Raw genomic sequence first — 13,875 nt, forward strand, 5'->3', positions numbered from 1 at the left:
ACCTAATAAAGGTTTTAACCCCCTGATTGCCCCCAGGTAACCCTTTCACCCCCTTTTGCCAGTGTCACTAAGCAATCGTTTTTCTGATCGCTGCATTAGTGTCACTGGTGCCGCTAGGTAGCTAGTTATTTTTTATCTTCACCGCCAGGTTTTTATAGCGTTAGGTACCCCCATATACTACCTAATAAAGATTTAAACCCCCTGCTTGCCCCTAGAGTTAACCCTTTCACCAGCGATCACCGTATAAGTGTCACTGGTGACGCTGGTTAGCCAGTTAGTTATTTAGGTTCCCAGTCAAGTTTTTATATAGCGTCAGGAACCCCCATATACTACCTAATAAAGATTTTAACCCCCTGATTGCCCCTAGTTAACCCTTTCACCAGTGATCACCGTATAAGTGTTACGGGTGACTGGTTAGTTTGCTTTTTATAGCATCAGGGCACCCGCCATTTATTACCCAATAAAGGTTGAACCCCCTGATCACCCGGCGGGTGATATCAATTAGGTTTTAGGGTCAGGGTCTGCGTCGCCCCAGGCAGCGCTAGGTTAGTGCCAGTACCGCCAACACCCTCGCACAAAGCATACACCTCCTGTAGTGGTATAGTATCTGAACAGATCAATATCTGATCTGATCAGATCTATACTAGCGTCCCCAGCAGTTTAGGGTTCCAAAAAAACGCATTGTTAGCGGGATCAGCCCAGATACCTGCTAGCACCTGCGTTTTAACCCTCCACCCAGCCCACCCAAGTGCAGTATCAATAGATCACTGTCACTTGCAAAACACATAACTGCAGCGTTCGCAGAGTCAGGCCTGATCCCTGCGATCGCTAACAGTTTTTTTTGGTAGCGTTTTATATTTAAATCCTGAAGGCGGTGCTTGGTTTTCGGGGTCCCGTACGCGGCTAGGCTCCCAAAAAGTTCCCCACATGTGGTATCCCCGTACTTGGGAGAAGCAGCAGAATTTATTTTGGGGTGTAATTTCACTTATGCCCATAGCATGTGTGAGCAATATATCATTTAGTGACAACTTTGTGCAAAAAAAAAAAAAGTTTGTAATATTCCCGCAACTTGTGGCAAAATATAAAATATTTAATGGACTCAACATGCCTCTCAGTAAATAGCTTGGGGTGTCTACTTTCCAAAATGGGGTCATTTGGGGGGGTTTTGTGCTATTTTGGCATTTTATGGCCTTCGAAACTGATAGGTAGTGAGGAGTGAAATCAAAAATTTGCACCCTTAGAAATCCTGAAGGCAGAGATTGGTTTTCGGGGTCCCGTACGCGGCTAGACTCCCAAAAAGTCCCACATATGTGGTATCCCTGTACTCTGAAGCAGCAAAATATATTTTGGGGTGCAATTCCACATATAACTATGGCATGTGTGAGCAATATATCATTTAGTGACAACTTTTTGTAAACTTTTATTTTTTTGTGCCATTCAATCACTTGGGACAAAAAAAAAAATATTCAATGGGCTCAACATGCCACTCAGCAATTTTCTTGGGGTGTCTACTTTCCAAAATGGGGTCATTTGGGGGGGGGGTTGTACTGCCCTGCCATTTTAGCACCTCAAGAAATGAGATAGGCAGTCATAAATTAAAAGCTGTGTAAATTCCAGAAAATGTACTCTAGTTTGTAGACGCTATAACTTTTGCGCAAACCAATAAATATACGCTTATTGAGATTTTTTTTTACTAAAGACATGGGGCTGAATACATTTTGGCCTAAATGTATGACGAAAATTTAGTTTATTCAATTTTTCTTATAACAAAATTTAGAAAATATCTTTATTTTTTTCAAAATTTTCAGTCTTTTTCCTTTTATATCGTAAAAAAATAAATAAAATTAATCGCAGAAGCAATCAAATACCATCAAAAGAAAGCTCTATTTGTGGGAAGAAAAGGACGCAAATTTTGTTTGGGCACAACATTGCATGACCGCGCAATTACCAATTAAAGCAGTGCAGTGCAAAATTGAAAAAAGACCTCTGGTCCTTAGGCTGACAATTGGTCCGGGGCTTAAGTGGTTAATAACACTTAAAGCGGGAGTCCGCCGGGACTCCACGTTTTGTTTTGTTTTTTTAAAAGTCAGCAGCTACAAATACTGCAGCTGCTGACTTTTAAAATAGTGACACTTACCTGTCCAGCGCGCTTGCGATGTCGGCACCCGAAGCCGATCTCTAGATCGACACTCGAGTGCTGCCGCCGCCATCTTCGGTATGGGAATCAGGAAATGGAGCCTTTCGGCTTCATTTCCCGGTTCCCTACTGCGCATGCGCGAGCCGCGCTGCGCAATGAGGACGGTCCCCGCTGCCTCTGGGATCTGTGTGTTTCCCAGCAGGCAGCGGGGCACTTGCGGAAAGGGGCGTAATGTACGCCCCTTTCCGCAGAGAGCTAGCCCGGAAGTGGGTGCAGTTACCTGGATTATCCAGGTAACTGCACCCCCCCCCCCTGAAAGGTGCCAATTGTGGCGCCGGAGGGGGGGAGGAATCCGATGAGCGGAAGGTCCATTTTAGGGTGGACCTCCGCTTTAATACAGGCAACTCTGCTTGATAAACACTGCTGGATGGTAAACAGCCGGCCGCAGTGGAGAAGAATCAGAGGAATGGTGCGTCCACCTCGCAGGAACGAATTGACGACCTGATGATCACATTGCCCCCCATGTTGGGATTTTCTATGCCAACTCAAATGTGAGTTGCCTGTACTAACTGCACAGTGCTCAAGGAATATCTGTCTTATTTTTAGCCAGATCATCTTCCTGGTTAGGTCTGTCAGGCCGTCTGACCTGATCCTTTACAGATTGGCAGATACCAATTGTTGCAACAGCTGGGTGAATAGCTGAACTGGCCAAATAAAGGGAAGCCTTTAAAAATGACTCCAATTTCTAATCAACAGGGTCTTTCAAGCCCTTTGCGTAATCTACCGGACAAGTTAAGTTCTTGCTTAAGGAAGAGACTGCTGCATCTACAGCCGGCATGCTTCACTTCTTAAACTTTTCATACATGGGATATAAAAGGGAAAACCTCTTAGGGCCGGTTCACACAGCGAGGCGAGGCGAGGCGACACGGCTCGCCTCGCCTCGCTCCCGCAAGTCGCCCCCATTCAGTACTATGGAACCGTTCTGAGAGGAGCGACTCGAGTCGCTCCGACTCAGAAAAAAGGTTCCTGTACTACTTCGGGGCGACTTCGGGGGCGACTTGCATTGACTTCTATACAGAAGTCCTCTGCAAATCGCCGCTGAGCTCCCCGCAGGTCACGGCGAGGTAAGTCGGAGACGCCTCGCCACGCCTCGCTGTGTGAACCGGCCCTTAGGAGAAACAAATATCCTGTCAGGATGTTCCCAATCAGCATACACCGCCTGTTCCAACAGAGGGTGTAAGGGGAAAGTCTGTGCAGCAAGAAGAGGCCTCAGGGACCTCAAAGAGGACCGGGGAGCCTTAGTGACCTCTGCAACAGGCAACTTAAAGGCAGAACGAACCATCTTGGTAAGAGTCCAGATCAAAAGCCTCTGCAACAGAGAGGCAGATATCAACTGGAAATCTTGTCCAGATTGCTCAGAAGCAGAATCATCTGCCAGGCCCTCCACAGAATCCTGAGCTTTTAGCTCTTCTCCATCCTCAACCCATTCCTGCTCCAAACTAGGAGGCTCCAGGGAGGGGGATCTGTAACGCTTATTGCCACCCTGCGGAATTTAGGCAATCATGCCAGAAATTCTGTGCTCTAACCTGACTAGGGCCAAAGACAGTTCATCCTTGGTGAAAAAGGGTGAAGCAGCAGCATTGACTGTAGGCATAATACCAGATAGGCGCAGTGGCTCAGATTGCGCGGAAGCCTCTGGTCTTACAGGGGATACAACACCAGGGGTACCATTAGGTTTATTAGGAACTACTGATGACATAGGAGTGCTCTTCCCTGTTGTGTTAGTTCCACTCCTCTTTTTTGAAGACATTTACAAGCCACAAAAAGAGTACATGGTTGTAGTATTAACTCCTCAGAAGGGAGACCCTTTAATAGGGCTCACCAAGACCCTATGCAACAATCCTGCTAAGCACCTTTAGCCTGCCAAGCAACAACTGGCGACTCACATGACTCAGGTAAGGAGAAATGAACCACTGCAAATGCCTGGTTTAGAGCCTGCTCTGTGTCCCACAGCTGCCTTCTGGAAGCACCGCATGCTTGGCATACACAGCTTAAATAAGCTGGCTGTGCGCCAGAATGTTCTGTGCATTGGTGCGCGCGGTCCTGGCAAACGGGCGTGGCTGTATTCGCATATGACGCACATCTTCGTGTGCCCAGATAAAGGCTATGGCACATGTGTGGCACAAAATGCTGAGCACAGCAACGCTTTTGCAAATGTACGCACGCCATGGTGAACCAAGAGGCGAAATGGCGTACCATTATGCGCCATCATACAGGTAAGAAACAGCCAGACAAGCAAAAAGGTACACCTTGCAAACACCCACAGCTAGCCCAAAAAGTCCCCCATATGATCACCGAACACAGGTGCCCAGCCTCTAGCTAGCTTGACTGATTATTACAATCACTAGGACACCCCACAATAGTAAATAAAGGGGTTTCACTTACCTGTCCAGGCACAGGGCAGCTTAGAAACTAAAAGCCCAATCTTTACTCATCACAACGGGTTCCTGTCACTTGAAGACCTTCAAGGACTGGGTACCCTTTCATGTTTAGGGTCTACTGACTTGGACCTGTACAGCACCCTGCAGGAATGCAGGGTCCAGCGCTCAGAGGTCACATTGCAGGCAAAACCTTGCAGGATCTTGAGTCTTCTTCACAAGGCTCGGGTACTATTTATCTAAGCATATAGAGCCTGTGTCAAATGGATCCAATCAGTCAATCCCTTGATTCATTTAGGAACCATTTGTGGGACTAGAGACCTGGAGCTCAGAGAGCTCAAACAAATGTGCCCACCCACCTTGCAGACACTGGTAAAACACTAAAGTACTTCCTGTATGGGAAGGGTTATATAGGGGATCGCTTCCTGTTAAGACTTTGTCTAGCAGTGTCCATTCACCTAGAGATGGCATATAACCCAGTAGGAAATGAATATTAGCCTAACTCTGTGTCCCATGGTATATGAAAAAGAAAAGGACATGTTTGCTATTAAAGTGAACTTGTCCTTGACCTTTCACAGATCGTTTAACCTTAGTTTGAGGAGTTTGTCCTTCCAGCATCAGTTTTTTTTTTTTTCAAGCATTTGCAAAGACGCTTAACAAGCTTCAACCCACTTTCTTGTAGCCCATCTATTATCCTTCAGCTTCAAGTATGGTAGTGTGGAATACAGATCTGAAAAGCAAACATTTAATAATTGACAGAAAAACAAACAATGCTATAGCCTCCGATATGCTTTTGCATACAATATTATCCACAAAGTTTATTGAAATCAAATAGTACATACTTTTAAAAGGAATAAACCAGCATACGGTGAGGAAAAACATTATTTTCTTTACAGTCCATGAAGCTATTGAGATATGCAACTCAATATACATCCATTTCACCAATTAAATATATGGGACAACATTTCAATTCATCAAGTTACTTCATGAACATTCTCTTGTGTTAAAATATAAAATCAGTACAGGTTGATTTAAAAGTCCTGCAGGCTTAAACTTTTTTTTGCTGGGTGTATACTTATAGTTGCTAAAAAGGTCAAAAATGTTTTGTGCTTGGTCCATTAATGTGAGCAATGGAAACAGTCTTCATATTCCAACCTACATGATTGATTCTGCAGTGGACATACAAGGTCAGATTTAAGCGGCATTAATCCCAAAACCAAAAATGTATTCTGTTGCAGTTTACCAATCATTAGACGTGGTGGCTGTGTCAGTTTTTTTAGTAATGTTAAATTAGCAGATTTAGATAGCAAATTGAAAGCAAACTCCAGCTCACACTTTACAATCAGTTGCAAACTTTTTTTTTCCTGTTGGAATAAAGTTTTTGCATGAATAAAAGCTGGTCATTGTAAGCACCCTTGCCAGCGTTAAGTGGTTTGTCTCAGCCATGTAAACTGATGCATTCTGCTGGAGAGCTTGTGCTGTGAAAAACAACATACTTACTGGCTGGATAACCAGATGGAAATAGAAGGAAAAACAAAACAAAAAAAACTTAAAAAAAAGAAACAAATGCAGCCATCACAACTAAGAATTGGTAAGCTGCAAGATAATAAAATGTTTACTTCTGGGGTTAATACTGCTTTAATCAATATGGAAACCCTCCTGTAATTAAGAACAAAAAAAAACCCCACAAACATGTAGGGAAAAAATTGAGTATACTTTCTTTCTCCAGTCTTGGGACACAGCCCCATAGAAGTCCTTTAGGGCTGTAATGCACAAGAATGATCTGGAGCGTGAGACTTGCAGTGTTGCTTCGGCCATCAGACCGAGATAAGTAGGCATCTGTGTGTTCGTTAAAGTGCACTTATGCTTTAAGTTTAGGTAGTCAGCAATAATTGTAGAACACAGGCTTTTTTCACATACTGTATACGTAACAGAAAACCTGTTATCTAGGGCACACAAATCCTTGTACTTACTGCTCACATTCAAGGCTTTTAATCCACCGCCAAGAAAATTCCTGATGCACGAGTTAATCTCATAATTAAAATTTAATATTGACTATGCAGAGAAAATGCAGTAGCTACAAACAATACAATACTTTTCATCCTAAAGTGAAAGGGCTCCATCATACAGGTCTAAATGTCTTTCAATGTCACCATGAGTCAGTAAAGAATCACTGCTGTCACTAATGCCCTGTACACACGGTCGGACATTCAGACCACAAAATCCATCAGATTTTTTCAGACGGATTTTATCCGAAACTGGTGTTACATACACACGGCCGGTGTTCTGCCTAATAGAGTCCGGCCATCCATATGTGTCCGTTCCGTACTGCGCATGCGCAGTACGGAGCAGACGAAGCTTCGGAAAATCTCCGAAGCTGAACGGCGCCTGCGCCGTGAGTGGAGGAGGTAGCCCCACTATCCAAGCGGACATAGGGTTTAGAATTTTAGAGGGCCCCTCGCGGGCGAGCTTCGCTCGCCACGCTTCGGGCTCGGCCTCGCTGCGCTCGGCTCTTTTTTATTCTAACACTATGTCCACTTGGATAGTGGGGATAGAACCTGGACTCACGGCGCAGGCGCCGTTCGTCCTCGGCAATTTTCGGAATCTGTGCTCCTGTGTACTGCGCATGCGCAGTACGCAGGGGACAGCATCTGATGGAGGACCCTATTTCACAAGACACCGGACAAAAGTTGTCGGAAAATCCGCTCGTTCGGAATGTGGTGATGTTCGTTGCGTATGATGGGACTACGTAGAGGCTAGTAGCCAATAACTTTGGTCTCGTAATTTGATCTGAGCATGTCCGTCTGAATTTTCTACAAACGGTCGGAAAAAGTCAGATTGGATTTTTTTGTTGGAAAATTTTAGATCCTGCTCTCAAATTTTTTTTTCCGCCAGAATTTCCCGACGGAAAAAGTCAGATAGAGCCCATACACGATCGGATTTTCCGACAATATGATCCGATCGTACCTTTTCCGACCGTGTGTACAGGGCATTACATAATGTCAGTTCTGTGTAAACTTTATCAGTAACATAAAAGCCATGTTTAATAGCTTATTGTGACAGAGCCACCACTTCATTACACCACCAAAAGCTGCAACAATTTACCCTCATCTACCAGCTGAACGTTAAAGCTTGATCAAGTATAGAGAACATCACATTGTCAAAGATTACAGAAAAAGGTACTAATAATGTAGTAGGTGAGGTTGAAAAAAAAGACAAACCCATCAAGTCCAACCTATGTGTGTGATTATTTGTCAGTATTACATTGTATATGCCTGTATAAAGCTGGTGACAACTCGAAGGAAACAGGGACTCAACAATACCCCCATCTCTGCTTAGAATTCTACCCAAACTTTACAATTTAGACTGCATGGAAATCAGATCAGCCTACCCAATATTATATTTGAGGTTTTATGTAGTCGATGCATTGTGTGTGAATGGTATAGGGGTAATGATATGGTAATGCCACTCTTTATGTCCCTGCAATGCTATGTAAAAGCCAACTATGAGCACATCAGTCAGCATTTCACTTCTAGCATATACAGATTTCATGGGAAATATCCAACACCCAGACCAGGTGAACTGGAAATGGAAATGCAAATACATTTTTTTGTGATGGATTATGCTTTAGATATCACCCCCTGGAAAGTTACATGTCCATGATGTTTCCATGATGTAACACAATTTAGTGCAAAGCTTGCACACACCGATTCCTGCGGCTCTGTCAGTCACGAGCACAAGGATCTTCTTTTTTACCATGATTTCTGTAATTGAATCTGTTACAGCCCTATAACGTTCACTATTGTGCACTGCTCCGAAAGCTTTCCAAAGTACCCGGGATCAGAGGAGATTCCATGCACAAGCAGACTATTTCTAATTATCACACTGCTCCTAGGTTATAAGGCATACTCGAAAAACATCAGAAATATTAATAGATTTTTTTTTATAACTGAAAAAGCAACACTGACTTGGCTAATGCACTTGCTGAAGAAAGGGCATCCAAAAGACAGAAAACACAGTCTGCTCTTTTGCATTACTTGCATGGGAGGGGGGAAGAGAAATGATTTCTTGACACCCAACTGATCCCTTTATTTCACCTAAATTAATTCTGGGTGTATAAAAACTCTAAGGCCGGTATCCTGTCAAAATAGCCAACCCGTCAGAAACTCCAACTACTTAACTTCTGGTTTCCACCATCACCATCAGTAATTGGTGATTCTGATGAACTGCTGTTTGGGCAAAACACCAGCAACCGAATACACGATATTATGAGCGGTGATTGTTGCTGCGCTCCGATACTAGCCAACAAAATGGCCGCCTCCGAGGCGGCAACAACTTTGTCCTTGTTAGCCACTGTGCTGTCAAAACAGCTAAATCTTCCTGTACCGGACTGCATTTGGTAGCCGGTGTTGTGTCCAGATAGCAATTCAACAAAATCTCCAATTACTGATGGTTTAATCGGTTCTCGACTGGCTCAACATCTTTTTACGGGGCCAGAACAGCACCCCTGCGCGAAAACCTGTATTTATACGGGGTTCCCTTTAAGAGCCGCCAAAGAATGCACGCACGCCCGCTGCGCGGTGGGGGATCAGATGTGCGTGGCTGGCAGTTGCGATCACCGCCGGCTATGTGAGATCGTGTGCCGCAAGCCAGCACGGGGATTTGTGTGTTTAAACACTACTGTATACTAATATACTGTATACTAATACTGTCCTGTCAGGGGAGAGGAGACATATCGTTTGTACCTAGTAAGTAGGAACTTATTGATATTTTTTTTATACCAAAAATATGTAGAAGAATGTATATTGGCCTAAACTGATGAAGAAATGTGTTTTTTTTAAAAACATTTTTGGGGATATTTATTATAGCAAAAAGTAAAAATTATTATTATTTTTAAATTGTCGCAGTTTTTTTTGTTTATAGTGCAAAAAATAAAAACCACAGAGGTGATCAAATAATACCAAAAGAAAGCTCGATTTGTGGAAAAATAGGACGCAAATTTCGCCTATGTACAGCATTGCATGACCGTGCAATTACCAGTTAAAGTGACGCTGTGCCAAATTATAAAAAGTGCTCTGGTCAGAAAGGGGGTAAAACTTTCTGGGGCTGAAGTGGTTAAAGAAACTGGAAGTGACATAGTTTGACGAGTTGGCTAATTTGACAGAACACTGGCCATACACGGTTCGAATGTCAGCCAGTTCAGCAGGAACCAGCCGAGATTCAAACCATTAATGGGCAGGCTGAACGTACCAAGTTGATCAATTAATCAACTTGTGTACAACTAGCTTCCCGTATTTGCTTGCGATTATCGCTAGCAGCAGCTACAGCCACTAGAGATAATCACCGTCTTCTCCCAGCAGGGGCAGCTTCCCCCGCTGGGAGAAGATGATTGCCCATTCCACTGTCAACACTGTCTGTAATTTGCACCATATATGGCCAGCCTAAAGCAGACTAAATAGAAAAAGCCTGTCCCCTGTCTGCAGCTACAGAGTGGAACCCTTGCTCTCTGCGGAGAAATAATATTCTCTTTGCAGAGGTTTGACATGCCCCCGTTGAGTCAGCGCTCTCCAGGGAACTTAAAGTCTAAGTAAACCCCCCTATCGTTTTTAGCCAAGGAATCTGCCATCTTTGCCTCTGGCATGATGCTGCACATGTGATCATTTTAGACACCAGTCATTGGATGGCTTGACAGTTTGGCTGAGAGCACAACCAATGGTAGTGTTACATTTCCGGCATGTGACGGAAATGAAACAGTTTTATGGATGGGTTTACTTCTGCTTAAGCTTTGTCAATTATAGAGCTAAGCTATAAGTGTGACTCAGTAAGGGGACATACTGTAAATGTGGATATTTGTTAATATATCTAGCATAATAACTGAACATTTTTGAGGGCATATGTACTTTAACCACTTCTCCCTTTGGCAATGTCATATGACATTGTAGAATTTGAGTGGTGATATCTGAAAGATACCTGCAGTTACAGGCATTATTCAGATTTTTTTTTTCAGTCAGCGATTCCCTGCACCATACATACCAACAATCTTAGCAGATGTTCAGCCACTTGATTGTTCTTGAAGGCGGCGGGAGGGCCACCACCCCCCCGGGTGGTTCTACTGGCTCACCCGTGTGATTGCTGAGCTGGTGAAGGAATATGCCGTAAGTTTATCATAGATAATCTAGATGGCCCCCGGAAGTCTCTATGACCTTTTGGAGGTCTGTTGCGATGTTATGACATCACGTCTGGCCTCTCTGCATTTGGAAAAAAAATCTTTTTTTTTTTTTTATTCAGGCTCCCCAGCCTAGAGTCGGAGATCTGGGGAACTTTAGACCCCAGATGTCACTGTAAAGAGGACCCCTCATGCTCTATTCCTATAACAAGGGTTGTTTACATTCCTTGTAATAGGAATAACTTTTTTTTTTTTTTTTTTTTAAAGAAAGCGTCAAAATAGAAAAATACAAGTAATAGTAAAATAAACAAGACATTTTTTTTAAACCGCCCCAATCCCTGTGTGTTTGTTTGCAGAAGCGAACGCATACGTAGGTCACGCATGCACATGTAAACGGCATTCAAACCACATATGTGAGGTATTGCCACGAACGTTACAGCGAGAGCAATAATTCTAGTACTAGACCTCCTCTGTAACTCTAAACAGATAACCTTTTAAAAACTTTAAACTGTCGCCTATAGGTATTCCACGAGGGTGTGTAATTTTAAAGCGTGACATGTTAGGTATCTATTTACTTGGCATTTGTTTTTTTCCCCCAAAAAAATTGCTGCGCAAATAATGTGAGAGATGAAAAGTTGCAATGACCACCATTTTATTCCCTAGGATCTCTGCTAAAAAAAAAAACAAAAAAAACATATATAATAATGTTTGGGGGTTCTGAGTAATTTTTTTTTTTTTTTTTACTAGAAAAAAGGATTTTTACATGTAGGAGAGAAGTGTCAGAATTGGCTTGAGAGGTGAGTGGTTAAGAAAGGAATGGGGTGCCTGATGGGGACTGTCACATCAGACTCAAAGCTACCAAGTGAAGGCCTCTTTCAAATGCAGTGGTTAATTGTAGTCAGTTTAATGATCGATAATGTGTCTGGATGCACTAATAGTATAAGAAATTAATTCTCTATAAACCATGATTTTAAATACTTATTTCTGTAATTTGCTTACAGTCACTGTGATCAATGTCAGCACCTTATTTAGAGATAGCCTGTAATTGCGAGTTTATAGTGTGTAAAACCAATGACCACACCAAATAATTGCACCACTCCATACTTTGACTGAATAATTGCAAAAATGTAAACAAAAGGGAAAATAAATCTTCAAAAATTGCCCACCAAAAGTAATTTTAAATGTCAGTTTATGGAGGAATGTGTTAAGTGAATGAACATTTCCCTAAGGGCTCTTTCACATGAACGATCCCTTCAGGTCCGCCTGTCAGTTTTTTAGGATGCTCCATAGAGGTCTATGGAGCATCGGATGTCAGCGGTGACATGTCCGCTGACATCCGACCTGCTCCGATCCGAAAAGTGTGAAGGAGTAAAAACCTACTTTTCCATCTATCATCAGACTGGGCGACGACGGACTATGCGGTCTGTCGTCTTCCAATCTCCCATAGGGGAGAGTGGCGCTCTGACAGGTCCGGCCCTGCACAGTGTGCAGAGACAGACCTGTCATCTTCCTCCTGCTCAGTGGGGATCGACGGAGCGATCCTCGCTGAGCAAGCGGATGTCCGCGGGGTGGATCAGCATGGATCCGCCCCGTGTGAAAGACCCCTAAGAATTCTGCAGAGTAATGCAATTTCAAACAGAATTTTCTTTGAAAGTCTAGTTTTGAGAAAAAAACAAAAACTCCAGTAGGTAGAAATGTGTTATCTGAACAGGATTGTTTTGATTCTGTGATGATTTTGATCTGATGCAATTAATGTACGTTTCTACCTTTATCCTGGATGTGCTGATAGTTTCTAAAAATAAAAAAATAAAAATTCTCTATGTATGGACTAATCTACAACTCAGATAAAGCTAGACTGCCTTATAGTTCATCCTCACGAACAGCCTTCATCAATTCACATTCCTCCCTAACACGGCAGTTGCTGAGTAGGTGACTGTATTGCTTTTTAAGATCATCAAAAACACACACAGACTGGTGTGAGTGCGGGAAAGGAAGGAGGTTTTCATTCAGTAACATCTGTACTTGATACTCTTCCTCCGGGTTCTCTACCAACTCACAGTGATACAGGACAAACACCAGGTTTGAAGCGTAAGGCACAATCCTGCCACTGCGAAACTTCAATTCATTTTGACTAGAGTAACTGTCCGCAGTAAGAGGCTTCTCATCCTTGAACAGCCCCATCAGAGCCAACAGTGGCAAGAGAGTCTCTGCATGTCCAAAGTGCATGACCACCGGATTAGAGATTTGCTGGGACCTAGAAGATAAAAGCATATCACATCATTAAAGTGGAACTTCTATCTCCCAATCAACATTGAATATTTTTAATCTTCATGCTGCTGGCATTAGTAAATAGATATACTTTTTCTACCATTTTTACTTGTGTTAAAAGCAGAGGTCCACACAAAAATGCAACTTCCGCTTTTCGGAACCCCCCCCCCCCCCTCCGTTGTTACATTTGCCACCTTTCAGGGGGGAGGGGGGTGCAGATACCTGTATAATACAGGTATTTGCACCCACTTCTGGGCATAGATAACCGCAGTGATCGTGGTGACCTACGCCACTTGACGCCCCCTCCCCCGCTGTCTGCTGGGAGACACACGGGTCCCAGTGACAGCAGGGACCATTTGGACTGCGCAACGTGACTCACGCATGCACAGTAGTGAACCAGAAAGTGAAGCCGCAAGGCTTCACTTCCTGATTCTCTTACCAAAGATGGTGGCGGTAGCATCCAAGGACCGAGGGACGGCTCAGCCTCGGGTGCCGACATCGCGGGTGCACTGGACAGGAAAGTGTCCTTATTTCAAAAGTCAGCAGCTGCAGCATTTGTAGCTGCTGACTTTAACCACTTGCCATCCACAGGCCGTCATATGACGTCCTCGGCTTTGTGGTGGCATATCTGAATGATGCCTGAGGCTACAGACATCATTCAGATATCTGCATTTTCAGCCAGTGATTCTTTACACCATAAGAATGATCATAGTGGCTGTTCCACCACTTGATCGTTCTTACAGGAGGCAAAAGGGGACGTCCCCCTCCCTCCCGCCACCCTCCAGTGCTTCTACCGACTCACTGCAGCGATCGGTGAGTCGGACAGAGGATCCGCCGGCCCCAGATGTTGATCATAAAGATTTCCG

General features: G+C 43.7%; 1 protein-coding gene and 1 long non-coding RNA gene across 3 annotated transcripts in view; one reads left to right on the top strand and one right to left on the bottom strand.

Annotated features, from left to right (window-relative positions):
- The window catches only part of LOC143930129 (uncharacterized), a 124,286-nt gene that overhangs the window by 77,586 nt on the left and 32,825 nt on the right, over nucleotides 1-13,875 (top strand). The gene's annotated exons all lie outside the window — the stretch shown is intronic.
- MINPP1 (multiple inositol-polyphosphate phosphatase 1) overlaps nucleotides 5,364-13,875 on the bottom strand; it is a 117,402-nt gene continuing 108,890 nt past the window's right edge. For both annotated transcript variants that reach the window (XM_077454142.1, XM_077454143.1), the window contains exon 6: nucleotides 5,364-12,995. In XM_077454142.1, coding sequence (XP_077310268.1) covers nucleotides 12,602-12,995 — 394 coding nt within the window. In that variant the 3' untranslated portion in view covers nucleotides 5,364-12,601. The remainder of the gene's footprint in view (nucleotides 12,996-13,875) is intronic.

This window comes from Lithobates pipiens, unplaced genomic scaffold (genome assembly GCF_037356315.1).
Source record: "Lithobates pipiens isolate NorthernLeopardFrog02 unplaced genomic scaffold, aLitPip1_a1.2 Scaffold_25, whole genome shotgun sequence".
Classification (NCBI taxonomy): Eukaryota; Metazoa; Chordata; class Amphibia; order Anura; family Ranidae; genus Lithobates; species Lithobates pipiens.